The 22,867-nt window shown below is 39.0% G+C and overlaps 1 protein-coding gene across 2 annotated transcripts; it reads left to right on the top strand.

Annotated features, from left to right (window-relative positions):
* The first annotated feature begins 2,620 nt into the window (after positions 1 to 2,620).
* On the top strand, positions 2,621 to 6,185 carry LOC149838801 (uncharacterized). Of its 2 annotated transcripts, XM_090007798.1 has the most exons (4): positions 2,621 to 3,091; positions 4,323 to 4,670; positions 4,838 to 5,357; positions 5,609 to 6,185. In XM_090007798.1, exons 1-4 carry the CDS (start codon positions 2,657 to 2,659, stop codon positions 5,695 to 5,697), a joined length of 1,392 nt encoding a protein of 463 aa, XP_089863924.1. In that variant the 5' UTR covers positions 2,621 to 2,656; the 3' UTR covers positions 5,698 to 6,185. The 2 variants fall into 2 exon arrangements, with proteins under 2 accessions (XP_089863924.1, XP_089863923.1); XM_090007797.1 differs by having other exon boundaries at positions 4,838 to 6,185.
* The last annotated feature ends 16,682 nt before the right edge of the window (positions 6,186 to 22,867 follow it).

The following is a 22,867-nucleotide window of genomic DNA, read 5'->3' as shown; positions in this document are numbered from 1 at the left end:
ATAAATAACCCATAGCATGTATGAAAACCTCATACTTGAAGATTGAATGATGAAAAAGTTTACATAATTATGTGAAAAATAACCTATAACATGTGAAAAAAATATCATATTTAAATATTAATATAACCTAAAAAATTGTGCAGGTTTATTTAGTGCATGTTTTGTCATGAAATATTATATGCAGTACATTATGCACTATTTATAATACAATGTGGTTGTTCACCCCCATATGGCCAAGTGAAAGATGTTGGATCCAAAGTATGAATATGTGTATTAAATCTAGAGTTAATCATTAGTCACCCCTACCTGATTCGAGGAACCCCCTACCTGATTCAAGGAACCCTTGTGACCAACAAAATTTGTTTTATACATGTGATTAAACCTATATTTTACTTGAACTCAAGGCTAAAATGTTACAAGATCAAGATGGAATTGGATGGTATAGATCTCGGTCCGACCCAATACCCATAATTAGGGACACAGATATTGTTCTAGGTAAGGGATGTCCATAAGCTGGATGTAATATACATCCCGACATTTGATCTGAATTTGAATCCGATAATTTTTCAGATTCGGTATTGAGTTTTGCATCCGAGTCAGGATCTGAATCTGACTGTGTGTAAATATCTGATTTTAAGCTAGTCAGATCCAGACTCGGTTTTGTTTGAGTCCATCTGACACCTAATCCGATTATGTCCGATCCAATTAGGTTGGACTTGGTAATAGTTAAAGTCGACAAGTTTACACCTTTACTTGTAGTAGGGATGTCAACGGACTGAATATAACCCATCATCTGACCCGATTTCGAATATGATTAGTCGGATTCTGTAGACAAATCTGGATCCAATTAGAAATCAGTTCCGTGTTAGGTATTGAGTTTTCATTGAAACCCAACCCGAATCTGATTAAAATCTAAATCTGACTAAACCTGAACCCGATTAAGTGTAAATATCGGGTTTTAAGTTAGACAGATCCGGATTTGATTTTAACTTTTTTCATTCAACTCAAAATCCAAATCCGAATCCGAATCCGACCCGTTTACATCCTTACTTTTTTAGGCAAAAGACCGGAGCAGAAAAATCATTTTAATAAGAAGCCGCCAATCGACCGGTCCACATGCCGTGACGAGTGGCCAAAGCCCTCATTCGCACGTGCGTTTTCACACGCGTGAACCGAATCAACGCGTCTTCCGCAGCCCTCACGTGGCGTCAGGGTTAGGCTGAGGTCCGAGTGGGAACACAAAATCACGAATTTACCCTTGTTCTCTTCCCTTCTCGTCATCATGAAAGTCAAGGCCTAAACTCGTCCAATTTAAACCATTAAGCACCGTCTTATCGAGGCTAAGCCGCTAGCGGTTTCGCCTTCGCTCGACAGCTGGCCCGGAGCGGGAGGGAGAAAATTTGTTCGGTTCTCTAATAACCAGAAGGAAACTGAAATTTACGAGTGTGCCCCTTGCTATTCGGAAAGATTTCTTAATCCCCACTTTATAGTTTTTCCAATTCCGAATAACCTCCTCATGTTTTCATTCTTGTTTCAACAAACCCCTTCTGTGTATTCTATCATTACTGATGGTGGTTTGAGAATCATTGTCATAAAACATTAAAACATCGATTCATCAGCCGTTGAAAAAAAAAAGAACATATTTAAAATTTTCAAAAATATAAGAGGAGCAAAATGAAAATAATGTGAAAAATCATATGAAGGTTTGTTCTCAATGTTTAGTAGAAAAAACGACTATATGCCACAATAAATCATGACATATTCATTTAAAAAAAATTTGAGGCTTCATTCACTTGGAGTCGTCCCTATCAAATTACTTATGATTTTAATAGTGGTAAAATTGTCTCAATAATGAGAAAAGAGTTCCAATAGGCAACATAGTCAGTCAACCATCAATTAGAGGAGACCAGTAGGTTAGAAAACCTTGTGGTCCTAGTGACTGTTTACTTGGCTAACGCCCAATGTGCCCATGCGTTGACTGGGCTCAATTTTGCAATTAAAATTGGTCTTAGGCTAAGGACTAACAAAACGTGAGCTGGGTTCAACTAGAGCTTGGGTATCATTAAAGGCTCTAGGCTCAGCTCGCTTTGGCTCCGTCCGGCTCCCATTCTTACCTTTCCTTTTTCTACTTGAAGATAAAGATTATTGAGGTGGGTCGTTAGAACTAAGACAGAACTATAAAGGGGGCTCTTTGGTATTCTTCAAACCTAAGGGGCCGCATCACTAATAAACTTGGAGACTAAGGACTAAAGTATAAATTTCTCAAAAAAAGGGGCCCCACTCACTCTCTCACTAAATATAGGAATTTTAGAAAACCACAATCTACCCACATTTTATTGACTCGACAAAATACTATAAAATAAATATACCTTCAATAAGATATATATATATATATATATATATATAAAGTTTCTAAAACACAGTCTTCTTCTCACTGGTCCAGTGTATTCAATGAATGGAAGGGAACTCTCTCGCTCTGTGTGAAGGAAGATCTTAGAGAAAAGGAGTGAAAGAGAATAAGAGATCACTCCCATTCACAAAATTCTGCTTCTTTATCTCTATAGTTGGTTGGTGGTGGTTCTTGTTGTTGTTGTTGTTGGTGGTGGTGGTGTTAGTGGCGGTGGAAGTGTGGGAAGAGTAAGGGGAAAGGTGGGTGATGGAGAGAAAGCAGGGCTTCTTCTCTGCGCTAAAGGAGGAGGTGGTGCGTGGGCTCTCTCCGTCGAAGTCGAGGGGGAGGAGCACGTCGCCCATGGCGTCGCTGCTCCGCCGGAGGAAGCCGTCGGCGCTGCCGGAGCCCCTGATCGCCCGGTCCGGGAGCTTGCGCCCGGTGGGGGAGGCGCTTACGCCACTCATGGAGGGGCCGGATCAAGACGGGCTGCGGGACGGGGAGGCCGGGAGGAAGGAAGGGTGGGCTGGGATACAGCATTGGATGAAGGGGCAGCTCCTCTCCAGGACGTCCTCCGTCTCGTCGGCCTACAGCAAGAGATCCGACCTCCGCCTGCTCCTCGGCGTCATGGGCGCGCCGCTCTCGCCCCTTCACGTCTGCACCGCCGACCCTCTGCCTCACCTCAGCATCAAGGATACCCCAATTGTGAGTGACCTATCTCCTTTTTCTCTGTTTCAGCAGGTAAATTGTTGGGCTCTCTCTCTCTCTCTCTCTGATTTTTGGGTGTCTGGGTTGCTCTGTTTCATGGGTGATGATTGATTTTTTTTTCTGAAATGGGTTTGTATGGATTAGTGTGAGGAATAAGTAAGTGGGTATTTTGGTAGTTATTAGTTGATTTCTTTAAGTTTTTTGGGTGGTTAGTTGTTGGGTATATGTGTTTTTATGATGGGTAGGAGCTGTTCTTGATTTTCTTTTCTTTTTTTTTTAGTATTTGAGAAGTTTGGCAAAAAGTGCATGAGAGTCTTGTTTGTTGATTTTCTTGGGTTCTTTACCTTTTTGGTTGTTGATTTTGAGGTGTGGGCGTAGGGTTTGAGTTGATGATAACGTGATAAATATTAAAAGGAAGGAGAAGCGAGGAAGGCTTTAGAAGTTATTGTTAGTAATGTTATGATTTATTTTGGGTGTTGATATTGGGGGTGTGATGTGATAGACATTCTGATTAGTGGCAACTGTGGAAGAAAAGGACATGCAAATTTTTTTTTTCGAGTAGCTATTGTTGTTGGGTTCACGGGTTTCAGTCTTTTTCAACAGTCTCAAGGAAGCAGTTTATTTGTTAGAGTAGGACTTGAGTCGATTCTATTGTTTTTTTTTTTGTTTTCTTTAGAGTTCAGAATTTGATTCTTCTCTTCTTAGTAGCAAAGGAAGCAAGAAATGGATTTCCAGAAAATGTGATGACAGTTTGAAATATATTGTAATGGGTACAGTATTGCATGATGTATGATCTGGTAGAGAGCAGGGATTCCTGAGCTTGTGCTTCTCCTTTAGTTGAAATACTCGTGGGTCAGAAATCTGAGTTGTGGACATAGTTGTGGTTTGGTTGGAAAGAAGGTCGCTGATTTTTGGAAGTTACAGTGGATTTTACCAAGCGTTTGTAATGGGTAATATTATGTAGTGATCTGCGGATGACCTGCACCTGCGGCGTCGTCAAGCAGAAGGGACCCCTAACATTTGTACTGCTATTTGATTTCCCCTATCGTGATCTTTTGTTAGGGTCTTTCGCATTAGTTAGGAAGCACATACCGTTTCAAGTTTCAGTATATTGTGTCACAAGCAGGCCTATGTTTTTTTCTTTTGCTTTGATTCTTTTTGTAGGCCACTGCCCCTTTCCAAGTTTTTGATGTTCAGGCTCTAATTTTTTACTCTTTTTTCTTTGTAGGAAACTTCTTCCGCACAATATATCTTGCAGCAGTATACGGCTGCATCTGGTGGGTTGAAATTGCATAGCTCAATCAGGAATGCATATGCCATGGGAAAGGTGAAGATGTTGGCCTCTGAATTTGAGACTGCAACGAAGGTTATGAAAAATAGGAATGCATCGGGAGCCACTGAATCGGGCGGATTCGTTTTGTGGCAAATGATGCCAGACATGTGGTATGTTGAACTTGCAGTTGGTGGTAGTAAGGTGCATGCTGGTTGCAATGGTAAGCTTGTGTGGAGACATACCCCGTGGCTAGGAGCCCATGCTGCAAAAGGACCTGTGAGACCTCTACGCCGTGCCCTTCAGGTTTGTCCTTGTCCTTTATTATGATGGTGCATTTCAATTGGAATTCTTCTTCTTTCGGGTCAAGTGATATTGCTTCTCATGCTTGTTGAATTCAGTTAGATTTGCCACTTTATTACTTGGTAATATTTCATTCAAAAAATGTTTTTCCCCTCTTCTGGGGTGAGCAGGGGTTGGATCCTAGAACTACTGCAAGCATGTTCGCAGATGCAAAATGCATAGGGGAGAAGCAAATAAATGGAGAAGAATGTTTCATTCTCAAGCTTTGTGCTGATCCTCAGACCCTCAAGGCCAGGAGTGAAGGGCCTGCTGAGATAATTAGACATGTCCTGTTTGGATATTTCAGCCAAAGGACCGGCCTTCTGGTTCACATGGAGGACTCCCACCTCACTCGAATTCAGTCAAATGGAGGGGAGGCAGTGTACTGGGAAACGACCATCAACTCTTTCCTTGATGATTACAGGCCAGTTGAAGGAGTCATGATTGCTCATTCGGGTCGATCAGTGGTTACTCTTTTCAGGTTTGGGGAGACGGCAATGAGCCACACCAAGACAAGGATGGAAGAGGTATGGACGATTGAAGAAGTGGCGTTCAATGTTCCTGGGTTATCCATGGACTGTTTCATCCCTCCAGCTGATATCAGGTGTGGGTCAATCAGCGAAGCTTGTGAACTCCCTAGTAGCGAAAGAGGTAAGGGCATGGCAGGTACACATCGATCTAAGGTTGCTGCCTTGGAGAAACCGCAAGACAATCTTGATAACATCATATGGAGGGTGGAAGTCTGATATTCTGGGGAAGGCCCAAAACTGAAGCTATTTGTTCATATTGGTAGTGTAGTTTACTAACTCATGCTAGCTGGCGGTGCGGTTGGCACTGATCCGGATAGGCAAATTGGTTACATTGTTTGCAGAGAGTATAATCAATTGCGGATTTTCTTGCAGGCATTACTGAATTCTTACTTTTACTGGGGGAAAACTCAAACTGCTTCCCCTCGAGTGTATCAATTTGGGTTCTGAGCAGTGATGGATGAATATGGAGGTTTGGTGTTTTTTTCTATGGTGTCTCCCTTGCCAAGGAAATGGTGATGATTTGATTCAGATTTACTTTCAGTAACTGCTAACCCGTTAATTCTACCAATTTAGATGTCAAGAAGCATGTAGCACCGACAATGGATTTGTTCATTTAACCTGTATGTCTGTATGAGAGAGAGAGAGTGAGGGACAGCTCACTTGGCTTAATTTCTTCAAGTAATTTGGTTGTGGTGTTGATTGATAGCTAAGCTACTCGTGTCGGCTTTGGGAAGAAATAGTTTTCTCTGGATCAGCAGGAGAGGAAGATGAATCAGCATCTGTTTTAATGAGTTTCAGAGAAATCTGTCAGTCAAGTCGGTCTGTAATATTTTTGTTTTGTGTTTTTTTACTCTGGTATCAAGGTGGTAAAAAATATATAGACTGTTTGATCCATCAGAAATTACTGAATGCTTTTAATTATGGATTTGAACATTTAATTTTGTGTTTCGGGAAATGTAGCTACTTGCTACCAGCCAGTTGATTGAAGAGTTTTCTCTTTTTTCCTTCGTACATAAATTTTCTTCAATGTATTGTTGGTTGGTGGTGGTATCAACTTTGGAGGTTTTCAGGTGGTAAATTCTGTGGGTGTTCATGTGCATGTATGTGTGCGTGTGCATCTTTACTGTCGCTGCAGAACTTGCTGCCTTTTTGACCAAGGTGGCTCCAAAGTGAAATGTGTGTTTTGCCTTGTCTTCAGGAGCAAAAGTATGTTCTTTAAAGCATCATTACAGCAGGGCATGGGGTTAAAGTATCCACTCCCATTCATCACCCAGCCCAATGCCAGACTCGAACCGGTTTTAGTGAATCGGTGGACAATTTTTCAGTGGTGGTCCAAAAAAAGTAGAAAATCTCTCTCTCTCTCTCTCTCTCTCAGATATCTGGGGGGGAAATCTCGTGATGCTTTGAAAAAGCATGTTTTTTGCAGAAGATCAGTTTATAAAATTTATGTAAATAAAATTATAAATATAGTGTTATAAAAAACTAGGCAAAAAGTGTTTTTTATCATGTTAATTTAGGGTTAAAATGCAATATTTTCAAAACCAGCCGTACTCTGAAATTATGGCAATTTTCTCTGTATAAAAGTATCCGAGCTATGGATGTTAATGCTCACCATGGATTGCTTGAGCTTAGAATGGAAATGAGTCTGGTCGTTGGCTTCCATGATTAGAGGGCCCACATGAAAGAATGGTTCCAATATCCGAGTACTCATGCAAGTGGAATAAACCATGGAAAACGGCTCTGTTTCAGAAACCATCCCTTGGGTTTTAGTTGTTTTGGGTTTTCTTAATTGCTTTAGACTGAAATTGGTAAAAACATTGTTTGGTCAGAGCTTGTTATGTTGAGGATCCACCCCTTTCCCTATTCAATGCCATTTTTTTATGTGTAGTGGTACCCTTTAAATATTTTTAAGCTTAAAAAGTGTGTTGGTGTTTAAATTGAAGCCATTTATTGAGAGAAACTTTCGTTGGTAGGTAATTTAGTTTTTTGGTATGCTCTAATAATAACAACAATATTATTATTATTATTATTATTATTATTATTATTATTATTATTATTATTATTGTCCTTGATACTACTGTGCTGCTTAGAGCATGCTAGATGTCTCGAGAGAGAGAGAGCAACTTTAAGGAATCTGGTCAGAGTACTCAGAATTACTGGCCCAAATCCAAACTGCTAGTATGTCTAGTACACTGATTGATTTAGTGGGTAGGATAGAATAGAAATAGCCCTATTTATGACCTTTTGTTAAGGCCTATATTCATAAAAGATGATGTTAATTCCACAAGGTCGGAGCTGGGTATACTCCTCAGTAGGGGTGTCAACGGGTCGGGTTTGGTTCGAACCCAGGTGGAACCAGACTTGGACCAGATTTTTGGGTATGGTATCAGGTCCGGACCTGAATATAATTGGGTTCACTATAAGAAAACCCATACCCATACCCGACAAAAACTGCATGAACCAAACCAGGTAAAACCATATTTTTATCATTTTTACATTGAAAATTTTGCGAGTCTTAGTCAGAATTCAGGTCAGGTTCGGGTCTAGTATAAAATTTCACAAACTATACCCGGGTCCATGTATTAATCAAACCTTTAGGTCTGGACCCAGGTCTTAATCGGGTCTTCTTATTTATCACCATACCCGGATCATATAGGGTTTGCTTCCAGTCGGGGTCCTGGTAAACCATGGCCGTTGACACCCCTCCTCAGTGGGTAGGCGGGGGGGGGAACCTCAGGGGTTTTATTACCAACAGAAAGTCAGACAATGTGCGGTTGATAATGAGCTTGGATTATCCAAAAAACAAAAAAAAATGATGTTAATTGTAGATGAAGTGATTGAGACGTGAGGCAATGAATGATGGTGGGCAGGTGAGATCTTTGTTTGCTTAACAAAATAGTACATTTTCTTCTTAGAGTTAAAAAGGGTTGAACAGTGTCCCACCCCTACCCACCTACTCTATCGTAATACACTTAACCTTTAATGTAACCTTCAATGTGACGTTTTCAGTCTCTTTCTTAAATGAATCCACATCAAAAGAAAAGGAGAAGGGCTAAAAACAGAATATGGCCTGAACATAATTGCATTAGAATTTTCTTTTTCTTTTCCATAATTATTGGCACATGCACTGACGCTGTGCTCACGTGATGTGTGTGTGTGGGGGTGGTGTGGGGGAGGGCAAGAGAGAGAGAGAGAGTTCTCAACCCTGTTTAAGCTAATGTACATGATGTATTTGGCACATCTTTAGCCCCAGGGAGTTTGCTTGAAGATCCCCCATTAAACAATTTTTAGATACAATGGCCAAGAACTTGGACTCCTTGAAAAAAAAAATGCATTCCTTGGGTCGCGTTATTAACCCGTTAACATCACTTGATTTTGTCCAACCTTCAGATCTTAACTTTGGTAAATCATATCATTCGAGTGGTGACTAAAACAGCAAAGAATCAAAGCGCTCATCAAGTAATGTGTGTGTGTGTGTGTGAGGGGCAATGTTGGCTACTATCCAAGTGTACCGTAACCTTTAATAGAAAGTGATCATTCTTTCACGTTTTCTTGATTTTTTTGTGGATCAAGCCCTGTAGATATGATCGTGTTGTCTAAGCTGATTGTCTGATCGTGTTCTGTAAGCTGATTTTATAAGGACTACAAAATTCAACGGTGTATAATACATAAAATTTCACTATTAAGAAAATCATATTTTTACATAAAACCATCCCAGCAGAAGTGTATTTCTTAATAAATAGAGCATGCTGAACGCATTCATGCGGTCAAATAAGACTTGCACTTACGAGATTCAACTTAAAAGTACTGCCTACCACTTTTCTAGCCTACCATGTTTTTCCTTAAATCTGACCTTACACCTTACAGATGTGATCTACATGCTTGATCATTTTATAGGAATTGACTCTAGGATTGTCCGATTCAGACACAGGTAGGTTTTATAAGATTTAAAAATCGATGGTCTAAACTTTTCATAAATATTGAAGGCATAAAAACTCATGTTATATATCAAAAAAACATGATCTAGGTGTCGTATCTTAGCAAATTGACCATGCTGAATACATCAGCAGGGTCAGATCTGCAAAAAACAACATGAACATATTCACTCACAGTAGGCTTCTGGTAGGCCAAAAAAAATGTGGTAGGCAGCTACCATTTTTCTTATATATACACTAAACTGAGTCCAAATAATTTCTAAAAATCAAGCTAGCATTGCCTTTCAGCTTACGATTGTATAAAGAAGATTCTTTTCCACCATTGGCCATCCAAAAAATATCATGTCCTATGATGCTGCGATCCTAGCTGTCCAATGGAATGCATCTTGGCCGTCCACATTCTCACCGGCCTCTTTGTGCATAGTGCATAAGATCCTTTTTTTTTTTTTAATTTCTTTTTTCTTTTGTACCCAGTGGGGGATTAAGGCCCCCTCCTTTACAGAAATCAACTACAATGAATCTACAGGATATGATAGTTTTTTGTTGGAGATGTGGAGTTTTTAAGCCCAGATGGGCCGTGCAATCTATGTCCTAATAAGTACATACAGTCGGCTACTTAGATTATGGTGTTGATTTTAGATATGCAGGGGATGTAGGCCGTTGATCTTGAAGATCTCACGGCCTTGGTTCATCATAATCTTTGTCATGTTCCCATGTTACGTGCGGGTCCAACAAAAATATGTGTTGTCTACTTCAATATTTGATGTCCACGTGCTAGCCCATATGTGATGATGATGGCTGTATTGGGAAGATATGCTTCATGTCTAAGCTTCCTTTTTCTCCTTTGACCACCTTTTCCATTAGAGAGTAGATCAGGTCAGAGGCAGCTCTTTTATCGTTCATCTACAGGATGAACGGCCACAGAGCCTTTGGTTTACTTTGAGCTTTGTATACTCTAGATGCCCTTCAACTAGAGCATCGATGGTTCCAAGAAAATTTCTGAGATCCATCTAAGATAGAAAGAACCCTATGATGGTGTTTGATAGGCCGTTCATCTTGTAGATGAACACTGCCTCTGACCTGATCCTCTCTCCCTTCATTGAGCCTATTTTCTTTTTTAATGCACTCTTTTTCTTTTTGGTATCATGCAAATTTATCATATACTTTATCTTGTCATGTATATTTATCTTTCACCAATTTATCATTTGCCAACAAACTTTAGTAAGGGGGTCCTGTGCCAAGCTGAAGGCCCAGGTTCGAATCCCTCTGCCACATGAGGTTTAAGGATGGCAGTGGATCGGGGAGGAAACGGTGCCCCTGACCCGCCCCGCCTCGCCTTGTTTGGATTGAGGATGGAGGACATGAAATGGGAATGAAGGCGAGGATGAAGGTTAAAATCAAAACCAATGCGAGGATGAAGGTAGGGATGGATTTATGCTTTCACCCGCCCCATCCCCAATCCTTCTTTAGGGATGGCAATGGACCGAGCGAAAACAGGCTCACACCCCGCCTCGCCCCATTTGGATCGGAGATGGAGGACATGAAACGGGGATGGAGGTTAAAATCAAAACCCGTGCGGGAATGAAGGCGGGGATGGAGGGTAGGATTTTGAGATGGGGTGGGGGTGAAGACCTTGTGCCCCGCCCCCACCCCAGTCCACTGCCATCCCTATTGGGGTTTAAGAGATATCTGGTAGGGGTATGCGTAGCCCCAGTTTGCCTATTAAAAAAATGCAAATATAATGGTCAAACAATGATCTTTTTTTTTAAATTGGGTAGATGTTACTTTTGGCACAAATCATTGTTTTGGCTGAGATTAGAGAAATATGTTAGACTTGGCCAATTCACTGATCAAAATATGTCAAGCATGGTCACTTGATTTTTTGTTGGCAGTTGTACCTTTATGTGGCCTAACAAAAATAGGTGCCTTATCATGTAATTGATGCCTGAAAAAAATCAGGCGCCATGTCAGTTATCACCTGAAAAAATCAAGTGCTATGTAAGTTGTCGCCTGAAAAATCAAACGCTTAAATTTATAGACGATAAAGAGTAAAAGTGTCAAGTAAACGGTAAATTGGTCATTTTCTTTGTATTCTCTAACTTGCAGATAGCAATGATATTTTCAATAAAAGCGAGGACCATAAAAGTTAATATCTTGAAGGTTTTATGGCTGCTAAAATATTGCTTTTCTCTCAAAATGTTTTTTAAAAATATTAAAATATTTGTTACGATTCTCATTATTGTTTTTTTTTGTTTTACTTTGAAGATTAGCCGAGAAATTATCTTTTCTGTTCTCCTTTAATGTTGGCCAGTTTCTCAAACACCATTGTTTGTTGTATACGTGGCAACACATCGATGAGGCTTGAGCTCTAGGTTTGTTGTTCTTTTTCGATTTTTAATATATTTACCAATCAATGCCAGGCAACCCACAGGATAGACCAGATATAATAATGTCGGCAAGATATAATAAAGTGTTTACACAATTATGCAACACCCAGACCAGAAGAAGACATGGACAGCAGTTGTAGGTAATTTCAAAGATACTAGGCCACCCAAAATGCAACAAGCATCTCCTCCTCAACGTTGCTCTATTTTTTTTTTTTTTACTTGGAGAAACCGCCACAGGCACCGGTGGGTGTGATTCATGAAAGTTACCAAGTTGAAGGGACATCATCAGTTCCAAACCCACGGATGTGCACCCCTTGCTGAAAGGACAAAGCTAGAAGCTCAGCCAGTAAGGTGGTTTTCCCCAGTTATCACACACACACATACACACTAAATATACCAATGAATTTTTATTATGCCTTTTTTATTTAGCGATTTTTCGTTGAAACTACTTTTGGCTGATTTTAGACGAAAATCAATATTATGTTTTAGCACCTTAGAAAATCTCTTTTGCATTTAACAAATTTTTTTTTTTTTTGGATTTATAACCCCAAGAAACTGCACCCAGCACGAAGACCTGCTTGCGCTGGCTCAGCCTGCTATACCTATGGTTATCATGCTGGCAGAGTAAAACTCCGAAGCTAGGACCCTTGCCTACTTTTCGAGGCTTATGCTACACATTAGCTTGCGCAGAGGGACGATGCCCATGAGAATCAAACCTTGACTGCCCGTCTAGCAGCTAAGGCCCCACCCCACTATGCTAAACCCCTTTGGGGCAACAACAATTTTCATTTGCTAATATGTTCAACAATTTTGGTAAAGGCCAAGGACACTGCACATTGGCTGGCCTCTGGTTGGAGTCGTTGGACTCGAAACCCAAATAACAGCGGGTAGGCGAGTTGGCGTTGTGTTTTGGGTGGCTGAATGCCCTGTGAGGTACTGAGTCTGATTATTGGATCTCGTCGTATACACATGAGCATTGAGATTTGAGTTGCAATTGGTCGAGTTAGTCCGAGACTGTTGCTTCATTGTCTGTGGTACAAGCTACGTTATTCACAGAACACCACCCCCCTTGATGAAGGCTCAGCTTTGTCAAAGATAGGTTTGATCAGATCTAGTATAAGCAAAACCTCAATGATTTTAGCAGGACTTTACTGATCCACGAACTTAGGGCTGCACAACAAGCCGATCTTGCATGCTTAATTAAGCTCAACGAGCTTAAGCCTCCGACTCAGATTCATCCGGTTAAGTAAACGAGCAGATCTCGAGCAAGAGCCCAAGCTTATTATATGTAAAAGAATTAAGACCTCTTGAATTTAATTAGCCTGATTAAGCTTGGCTCGTAATTTTATATAAGGGTTAAGTCTCAAAATATGTACATATATATTTTATATATGGACTCTCATTTCAAAACTTTTTCTGATAAATCATCTCAGCTTGAGCCGACGGGAGTCAAGCTCAAGCTGACCCGAGGCGAACTTGAACATGCATTTAGTAAACCAGTCAAGCTCGAACAGCCCAAGCTTGGCTTGATTTCTGCTCGCAATTGGAAATGAAAAGAGCCAAGATGATTCACACTGAAAATGAGATAACTAAGCATAACCAAGAGTTGCATCTAGTGTTTTTCAAGAAATTCTGGATTTTGGTTGCTTTGTAATGTGCCCCTAACTGGGGTGCCTTACAAAAAATAGGAAATTCGGAAATCCAGCACAACAATATATGTAAAGCCTCTGTTTAGAAGCCTTGCATTGGATTGGGATGGAAACACCATTTCCCATTTGTTGGCAGAATTTGGTTTTGCCAATTCATGGTGTCGTCGGAAGTATAGTATTTACCAAACTGTGGTGTTAAGAGATGAAATTGTCAAAAGCATCCTTTGGTCATGATGTTGAAACAGGTGCCGGGGTTGCTAGCTAACTTCGTCCCCAACATCAGTGATTTTGCAAACACCACTGCTCCCAAACAACAGAACCTGTTGAGCAAACCGCAATGCACTTCACCTAAACAGCAGAGGATATTAGGGAAACTGCCAGTTTCCCAAACAAAGCCCTAGTAATATTTTCTAGTCTTAGATTTTTTTTATTTTTTTGATTGGCAAGATTACAATAGATTTACAACTACCTACATGTTAAACATTTGAAGGACGCCAATCAGGTGGTTTATCCTTTCAACCCAGTGGCGGAGCTACATTGAGGTCAGGGTGGGTGGGTGCGTGCGTGTCCACCCTGACCAATTAAAGAAGCTTCAGGGTGGAAGTGCCCACCCTGATCTTTTATGTGCCCATTCATTTATTTTGGCCACAGAGGTGGTTCACTCTATGAAGTCCAGTGGGAGGCCGTTCTTTACTCTTAAACTTGACTTCCACAAAGCGTATGACTCGGTGCACTGGCCTTTTCTCTTTCACATGTTGGAGAACTTTGGATTTGGTCGGCGCTTCTCTAGCTGGGTGCGTGAGTTGGTCACTAATGCACAATCCCAAATTCAGATTAATGGGGCCTGTGGTAAGCAGTTCAAGGTTGGGCGTGGTATTCGGCAAGGATGCCCCTTGTCCCCTTTGCTTTTTAACGTCGTTTCTGAAGGCATTGTAGTCTTGCTCAAGAGGGCTGTGGGGTGTGGTTTTATTAAGCCACTAGGAGTTCAGGAGTTTCAGAGCAATATTCTTACTTACGCAGATGATATGATTGTGTTCGGCGTTGGATCCATCGAACAGATGTTAAGAGTCAGGCTCATCATCCTCTTCTTCCTATCGATGTCGGGCCTCTCGCTAAACAATGATAAGTGTTGCATGTCCATGATAAATGTTCCTCCGCATATGCAGGCCATTGGGCAGAAGATCTTTCAGTGTGTCACTTCGGATAATTTCTTCTCCTACCTTGGTCTGCCGCTTCAGCTCTCACGGATTCCATCAGTTGCTTGGAACGCCACTCTCCAAAAGGTTCAGACTAAAAATTTCGACTTGGCAAGCCTCCTACCTCTCGATTGCCGGCAGACTTACTCTCATCAAGCATGTTTTAAATGCGATGCCAGAATTTATTATGTCTATGTTCCTTATGCCTGTGGGGATAAATAAGAAGCTCTCGAGAGTATTGACCAGGTTTCTGTGGTCTGGGCAAGGTAACAATAAAAAACGTCACCTTGTGGGTTGGGAAACGATAAGGCTACCGCAAAATAGAGGGGGTTTGGGGATTTCAGACCCTAGGTTAAGAAGTATTGTTCTGGTTGTTAAGCAAAGTTGGCTTGCACATCAATCGGGGTCCCCTTGTGCGAATTTCCTTCAGGCTAAATATGGATCAGTGGAGTCTTTGTTTGGGGGTCAGCACGCAATTAGGTCGCCCATTTCGCATCTGCGGAGATCGTGGATTCAAGCTTGGTCTGCTGTGTGGGGTGGTGAGGGCGATGACGTCGCTCAGAGCCAGTTCCTTTGTAGAGCGATCACCCCGAATGGCTCCGTCCGCACTAAAGATACCTACCTTTCTCTCCTTTCGGCAGGTGTGAATCGGTTTCATATGAGAATTATCTGGAGCAAAGGTTCTCCTCCGAGAACGCGCTTCCTTGCTTGGCTTATTTTGCATGATCGGGTGCAGACGGATAGCTTCCTCAAGTCTATAGGTTTCTGTATTGTGAGTAAATGTGTTCTCTGCGAGAGGGCCGAGGAATCTGCATTGCACCTATTCTGGGAATGTCAGGTCTTTCAAGATATCTTTAAGGTTACCTGGAATAAACCAGTCGTGTCCGTGCGCCAGGAGTCTTTCGCTGTAGACCTCTTGTGGGGACCCCAACCAGTTCGTAGATGTAAAAGTTGGCGGATCATTTGGAGAACTTGGTTGCTCTCTTCCTGGTGGGCCGTTTGGATGTCGCGCAACAATGCTATTTTCAGGCAGACCCCGGTTAATTTCAACAAGTTAGTAAATTATATTTTGGCGGATGTATACGCATCGTTACGCATATGCCTTCCGGATCTTCAACGCCACTTGCCGCTAAGGCCTCCCCCGGATCCAGACTGATCGCCTCGGTTTTTATCTGTATTTTATATCTATTTTTGGCTTATGTGTTCTTTGTCTTGTTTGTCTTGTTTGTCGGTTTCAACGGTTGTTGAACCGGTCGTAATGTTGATATCTTTGATTCGTCTCTCTCTCTCTCTCTCTCTCTCTCTCTCTCTCTCTCTCTCTCTCTCTCTCTCTCTCTCTCTCTCAACCCCAAAATTCCCACAATGGAAGGGGTTTGCTAAGGTTGGTAATTAAAGGGCTGAACTTGGATTGTTCAAGCTTGGCTTGTTAAGGCTACACCCATGCTCTTTGAGAGCCAATCATGAGCTGGCTCATCTTCTAATTTTTTTTTTAAATCTTCATAATATATAAAATATATATTTAATCCATGTACAAAACATACTTAATATGCATTATATATAATATATGTATAAATATATAACATACAAGTATATATAAATATATAGTATGTAAAATGACCTATATCAGTCAAGCCAATGGAGCTTGCCATGTTCGTGCTCAACTCATTTACGTACATAAATGAGCTAGCTAATAACTTGGCTCGCTAAGCAAATTTCTAAGTCCAGCCAAGCCGAGCCAAATGGCAAGCAGTTCATCTCGTTTCTCATCCCCAAGAGTTTGTGCCCAGTACCTTAGTTCAGATTCCTGGATCAGCCCTTGCTTCCAACATCTATCAATTACCCATAGTTCCTAACTCGGCTAGTTTTCTAGGAATGTGATTACATTCTTTGGGAACCCAAACATAATGAATCCTGTTAAACTGAGAAAATCTTTGAACTGTCACTTCCTCCACTCTCACTCCAAAATCTCAACCTTCAAGAGCTTGATTTACTGCACTCACTACATCATGCCTGGATTATTCAATTCTCACCTTTTCTGCATCAACTTCCTCAATAATTTCCACCTACCAACACCACTCTTTACACCTTTGACTGTCAGACCTCACCATCCAACCCAATTTAATGTAGTGACCCATGTGGTCTCCGACTGCATAACTAAGTCTCCAAGGCGGTTTCCCTTTACTAGCCTTAATTAGGTTCCAACAAAGAAGACGTAAATAATTTACCAAGTGAAGGCATTTGCTGCGTATGACAGGACTCTTATAAGGCTATGTCACATTGACACGCCCAAAAGTAGAAGGTGCACATCATTTTCGTGCAGTTTCCTATTAGGAACATGACAACGGCGTAAATTGAAGTACCTCTGTGTGACATAACTCTTAGTCGATAACAGGACATGCAGAAGAACCCTAGAAATGAAGACTATCAAGAGGGGATATATCATAACCTAAGATTGACTGATTTCCTTTCAAGGAAGATACATAACTCTCAAACAAAAAAAAAAAACTAAGATTACGATACACCAACACAAAAGTTTCCACTCTAGCTATATGCTCAACAAGAAAGCAATATCTTGGCTTCTTCCTAGTAAAATATTTGAGTCGAGTAATGATTTCTTATCAAACCTTCTAAAATAGTTGCTGGCTGTTATTGCTTTATCAATAGATTTTAGTATTAGAATATATTTTAATATTAAAATATTTTTACAACATGTGATCATCAATTACGTACTACACAGTTTGCATGGCAATCTTATCATTCTGTTTCAACCATTTTGAAATGGCCAAAAAATAAATGTAGCAGCCCGGACAGGAGCGGTTGGTTCCGCCAAGCTTCTTGTTTGCATTAAAATCGAAGCAAAGATGCTCGTACGCCTTCTATATTTATTGCATGGAGATGATAGGAAAGGATATGAATGCTTTGAACCTCACCGAGGACATGGCGTTGGATAGAAATGATTGGAGGAAAAGGATTCATGTGGAAGACCCAAAATGAATTTCTTTTTTGGTTTATATCGCTGACCCCAATTGTTTTGGGATGAAGGCGTAGTTGTTGTTGTTGTTGTTGTTGTTGTATCAATGCAATGAAGTTGAGACCTTTGGATCATCATAATCCATGGCACCTTATTGAAGCATCCAAGAATTTGTTTTGCATCATGAATCTTTGAAACAACCAAATATCGAATCACATGTGATTCACAAAGGACAAATAAACAAGATGAGAAGCAAAACCATCCGGAATTATAAAAAGCATCATTCCTTTTTTTTTTCTTGATAAGCCAAGGGAAAACCTCTGATCACCCACCGCACATTGGCTGGCCTGTGGTTGGTAAAACCCTTGTGGTCCCACTAGCCCACCAGGGAGTGGGCCCAACTTCGACCTTGCAGCAAGGGACGCCACTCATGGATTTCGAACATGTGATGTCTCATCAACTTGTGAAGGTCGCCCCTACGATGAGCGAAACCCTTGTAGGAAAAATCATCATTCCTTTGCTCTTCAATTGGAAAGCAATTTAATAATAGACAAGCAGTTGGAAGGCAGGTCACATCCTTGGTTTTTCTTATGAGGATCAACCACCATTATGCTTCAGGAAAACTGTATTGTAGGTATGAACACCCCAAATTTTTTAAAAAATTCAAAAATTCTTATTTTGCCCCTGACCCCAAATCTTCTGAATAATTGGTTCAACTTCTGATAAAAAATTCATTCATTTCTCGAATTCACTGGAATCCAGATTCAATTTCTATTTTTGACCAAATTTCTGATCCAAAACGGATATCCGGATCCAATTCTGATCTTGGATCTTCTATTCTTTAAAAAATAAAAAAAAAATCAATTCTTTGAATCTTATAGGATGTTTTATCTGGATCCAATCTCAATTCAAGATCCAAAATCCATATTTTCTCATAATCTTGGATCTAAATCCATTTCGAGTGTCATTTTCTGAAATAAACCATGCATTTTATGAAAATCCCTATTTCAAAAAAACTTATAATTTCAAAGCGAATATTTTATAAAAATCTTTCAAAAACATCGTTTTGGATCCCATTTTCATAAAATCCCCCGTATTTGCCTCATATCCTTAGATTTTTTTTCAAAAAATAATAAAAAAATAAAAAATTAGCTTTCTACACTATTTTTTTTAAAACAACTTGTAGATAAGCCCTCTCTTTGAAAAATCTTATAAAAGAAGAGTCACCTCTTTGAAAAATATCAGAAAAAAGAGAGACCCGTTGGAAATTTTTTCCAACGGTCTCGGCTTATAAAAATGACCCTCACAGGGTCGATCAAAGGATCGTGTTTCACCCCTCCCCTTCTGTGTATATGGCTCTCTCCTTCCTTTCCAGCCTTCTTTTCCCCTCTTGGTTCTTCAATTCCTCTTCTTTCCTCCATGGTGTCTCCCTTTAAGCGGTAGAAGGAACCACAATTCCACCCTGCAACATAAGCCAACCTCGGGTGCCAAGGATATTAGAAGACCAGTCACAATATCCTACAAAAGCTGGATTCTCCATTAATTCACGGTGAATATTCCTTCTTCTCATTAATTTCTTTGATTTCTTCGATTTGCTTTGAATTTCCTCCGATTCACCCATCCCCATTCAAGCACCCCCCTGTGATATCGATTTGTTTATAGCAAATCGATCCACAGTAGTGCAAAATTGACAAAGTCCCTGACTCCCACATCGTTTTCCTCCTCTATTTACGATTTATTGTTGAGTTTCATTGGTCTATATTCAAGTTTGGTTGATGTTCTTATGATTGATCTATACACTTCAATCCATATCGGATTTTGTCTGATTTCCTTCTTTACTTTTTGTTTGCAATTTCCTCTGGTTTTCATCATTTTTTTTTATTTCTTGTTCATATTTCTAATTTTTTGCTTTCATCTCCCTTTTCTTACTTTGATTCTCGATTTCCTGTTTAAAGGGTTTGTTTATGTTCGGTTTCTCGTTTTGATAACATCCAATGTTTATCTTCTTCTTCTTTTTTGCTACGGATTCATTGCTATGTTTTTATCATCCTTGAAAGTTCTGTAGTCATCGTGGCTGTTTCATATTAACACATGATTACCAGTGTGATTTCAGTACGATTCCCTCATTTTTCTTTCGATTTATGCTTTTGTTTCATCAACATTTCTCATTTCTGTTTTGGGATATTGATTCAACATCATATTTTACTATTTTTCAGCATTAAGTTTACTTATATCCAAATAATATGACATTTGCATTTGATTGAAAATATCCTTGATTTCCTATATTTTCTCCATTTACTGCCTTGTGTTCATTCTGTCCCGTTTACCTTACCACTATAACAATCTTCCATTGACCCCACATAGTTTCTGTAGGTGTGTTTGATTTATTTTTGCTGCTTTGGTATTGTTGGGCTTTTGCAATTCCATACCCTCTTGCCTTCCACCATCTACTACTTGCAGCACCTAACTCCCTCCATTATCCATGCATCATCTTCAAACCACTACCTATTACTTTACTCACCCATTATCACAGTTACACCTGCCTTTCATGGCCATATCCACCATTCAGCATCTTGCGACATCTAATATCCTTTAAAGTCCAAATTTCCATTTCACCTTATGCTGCATATTTATCATTAGCACCCCACGTTACAGTATTCTCTGCTGCCACCCATAAACCCCTACTTGTTGTCAACACCTACCTCCAATTGCCACATCACTACTCCCATAGTAGTATATCATACTCTGCACCCCACCCATTCTTGACTATGAATACCATGTATATCTACTCATCTAGTTTGGACATAACCCTTAGATCCTACATATCCTTCATCTAGTTTTGATATATGCATCTCCATGTCATAGCATCATCATTCATTCAATCCCCATCTTATATACCTTGTCACCTACACCTCACTTTCATCATACAGCACCCACCCGCTGCAAATTACACTATTCATCCTTCACACCTTCACACCTTCACTACACTAATACAGTGCTTCATAGCACCTTGTCATTTTCTGTTCACAACTTCCACTCCTTGTGCACCTGCATCTCCTCATCATCAGCTCATCCATCTATGCTCTGGCCTTCACCCTACTTGTACCCTACATAACTGTCATTCCTTGCTACCTGACAGTATCATACCCACCTTCCAGCAGCACCATCCTGCTACTATCGCCCAACTGCACTCTCACCGCTGCAAAATGTAGCACACATCTGCAATTCAACCTTATCAAGATCCCAATGCACCTCTTTCTTCACTTACACAACATTTCTACTTAATTCTATAAACCGTTACAATCACCTATAGTAGTTACCCACATCCCCAACTGCTTCTATCTTCCACAGTATGCATACATACACTATGTGCACCCTCTACTTGTTATAGCCTCATCTACCCCTCTCATTTCCCCACACTGTTGTTATTCTCATATCATCCATATACTTTAGATATCCCATCTCATCATCAGTTTATGGTATCATGTACATGTGCTAGCATTCATTTTCTAGTAGCTTGGTACATTACACATATACTTCAAAATATATATTTTCTCATCATCATAATGCATTGCATATACATTTTTATGTATATTTCCTCATTAACACTCAGACATCATCATGTACATTCTAGTTGCAATATAACCTCTGAATTTCTCTTCATACTTTGTGTTTTGCTATATACTAACCTTATTTTTGCAGGAACATATGAAAATATCGATTTTCTTTCTTAGATTAGAATTTTATCATTTTAATTCCAGTTTAATTGTAATAGCTAGATATAATGAGAAACTTTACTTTCCTGCATTAGAATAGAATGAATGAGCATGTAAATATCATGAATTATCTGTTTCATATCATTTTCTTTTTATTTTAAAAGTTCACGAATGAAAACACGAATGATACGTGCACCATTCTAATAAAAGGTAATTAATCCTAAGGAAATGACCCACATTGATGGCCATAGTCAAAATGTGGACAATGCTTAGGATTTTTATGTTTTATGTAATAACATTAAATTCACACTGGATCTTCTTAAAAAATCAACATATTTTTCTAAATATTTTCTTCCTTTATCAGAGTTTTACTTGAAATTAATTCAAAATATATATCAATGGCCATAGTCAGGATATATTGAGAATTGATTTCATTTCAAACTCTATAAAGGCACCAAAAAATGTATTTTATTCTTCATCTTAATTTAAATATAGATTATTTTATAATACATTTTATGACCATAGTCAAAAATGTATTATATCTTCAATCTTATTTTAATTCTCCTAAAGAATGAAATACACTTTTCAATATCTAATTCTCAAAATTCTTTAACTCATTCATCATTTAGGATAAAATTGCATCATTATTTTTAAATTATTTCAAAGTTTTTCTTCAAAAATCCAAGCGATTTTGAGACAATTCTTCAAATATCTTCTTCATTTCTCAAATCAATCTTCAACTCTTATTCATAAATTTAAATTCATCTTCTTATACTCAATTCTATTTTATTTCAAAATTCAATATTTTAATTTCAAAGTTCAATTCAACTTTGAAATTTAAAATTCATCTCTAAATTCAAAAATTCAATTTTCAACTCAAATCAAATTTCAGAGTTTAATCCAACTTTGAAATTTCAAATTCATTTCCAGGATCAAGATTCAATTTCAAATTTGATTCAATATTCAAAATCAAATTTCAAAGTTCAATTCAACTTTGAAATTTTTATATTCATCTCCTGATTTCAAAATTTAAGTTTAAAATCAAGTTTATTCTCTATTGTTTACTTCAAATTTCTAAAATCTCCAAGTTCTTTCCGAAATCTTCTGAGTTTCTATTTTCAAAATCCAAATTCACTTTGAAATTAAGAATCAAAGTTCTGAGATTAGTTATAAAGTCAATTTTCTCTAAATTTAAAGATCAATCTCAAAATCATTTTTCAAGTCAAATTAGGATTTTCAAATCCAACTCCAAAGTCCCATCTAGATTTTCGAAATCCGATTTTATTAGGATTTCTCAAATCAAATTCCATTTTCAAATCCAAATTCCATCTTGGATTTCAGATTTCAAATCCAATTCCAAGTTGACTTCCAATTCCAAACTCAATTCTATCTCATCTGGATTCCAAGATCCCAATTGCTATCTCCAAAACCATTTTCCAAGTCTATTTTTCCAAAGTCTAAATTCAATTTCCAATTTAAAATTCTTGTTTCGGGTTCTGAATTCAAAACTCGAGATCAAAGATCTCTTTTTCAAAATCGATTTTTGTGAATAAAAAATTTGAATTCAAAGTTCATTTTAAAATTTGAAATCTCATTTTTTCTTCAAATTCTACCTCAGTTCCAAATTCTTCTTTTCAACTCATTTCTTTAATTCAAGATCTATTTGCAAGATCTCTGATTATTTCAAGACTTAGAATTTCAAGTCTCTTTCCAGATCCATTGTTCAAAGTTCTAAGTTAGATTCAAAATCTAACTTTTTCAAAACCAATTTCAAACC

Source organism: Nuphar pumila, chromosome 5 (assembly GCF_984573655.1).
Source record: "Nuphar pumila chromosome 5, dmNupPumi1.hap1.1, whole genome shotgun sequence".
NCBI classification, from domain to species: Eukaryota; Viridiplantae; Streptophyta; class Magnoliopsida; order Nymphaeales; family Nymphaeaceae; genus Nuphar; species Nuphar pumila.
The sequence above is the reverse complement of the archived record's forward strand: the minus strand, read 5'-3'. Positions and strand labels throughout refer to the sequence as shown.

Coding starts and splice junctions, on each gene's coding strand:
- LOC149838801 (XM_090007797.1), top strand. CDS start 2,657: ATGGAGAGAAAGCAGGGCTTCTTCTCTGCGCTAAAGGAGGAGGTGGTG. Junction 3,092..4,322: donor GCATCAAGGATACCCCAATT/GTGAGTGACCTA, acceptor TTTTCTTTGTAG/GAAACTTCTTCCGCACAATA. Junction 4,671..4,837: donor CTCTACGCCGTGCCCTTCAG/GTTTGTCCTTGT, acceptor TGGGGTGAGCAG/GGGTTGGATCCTAGAACTAC.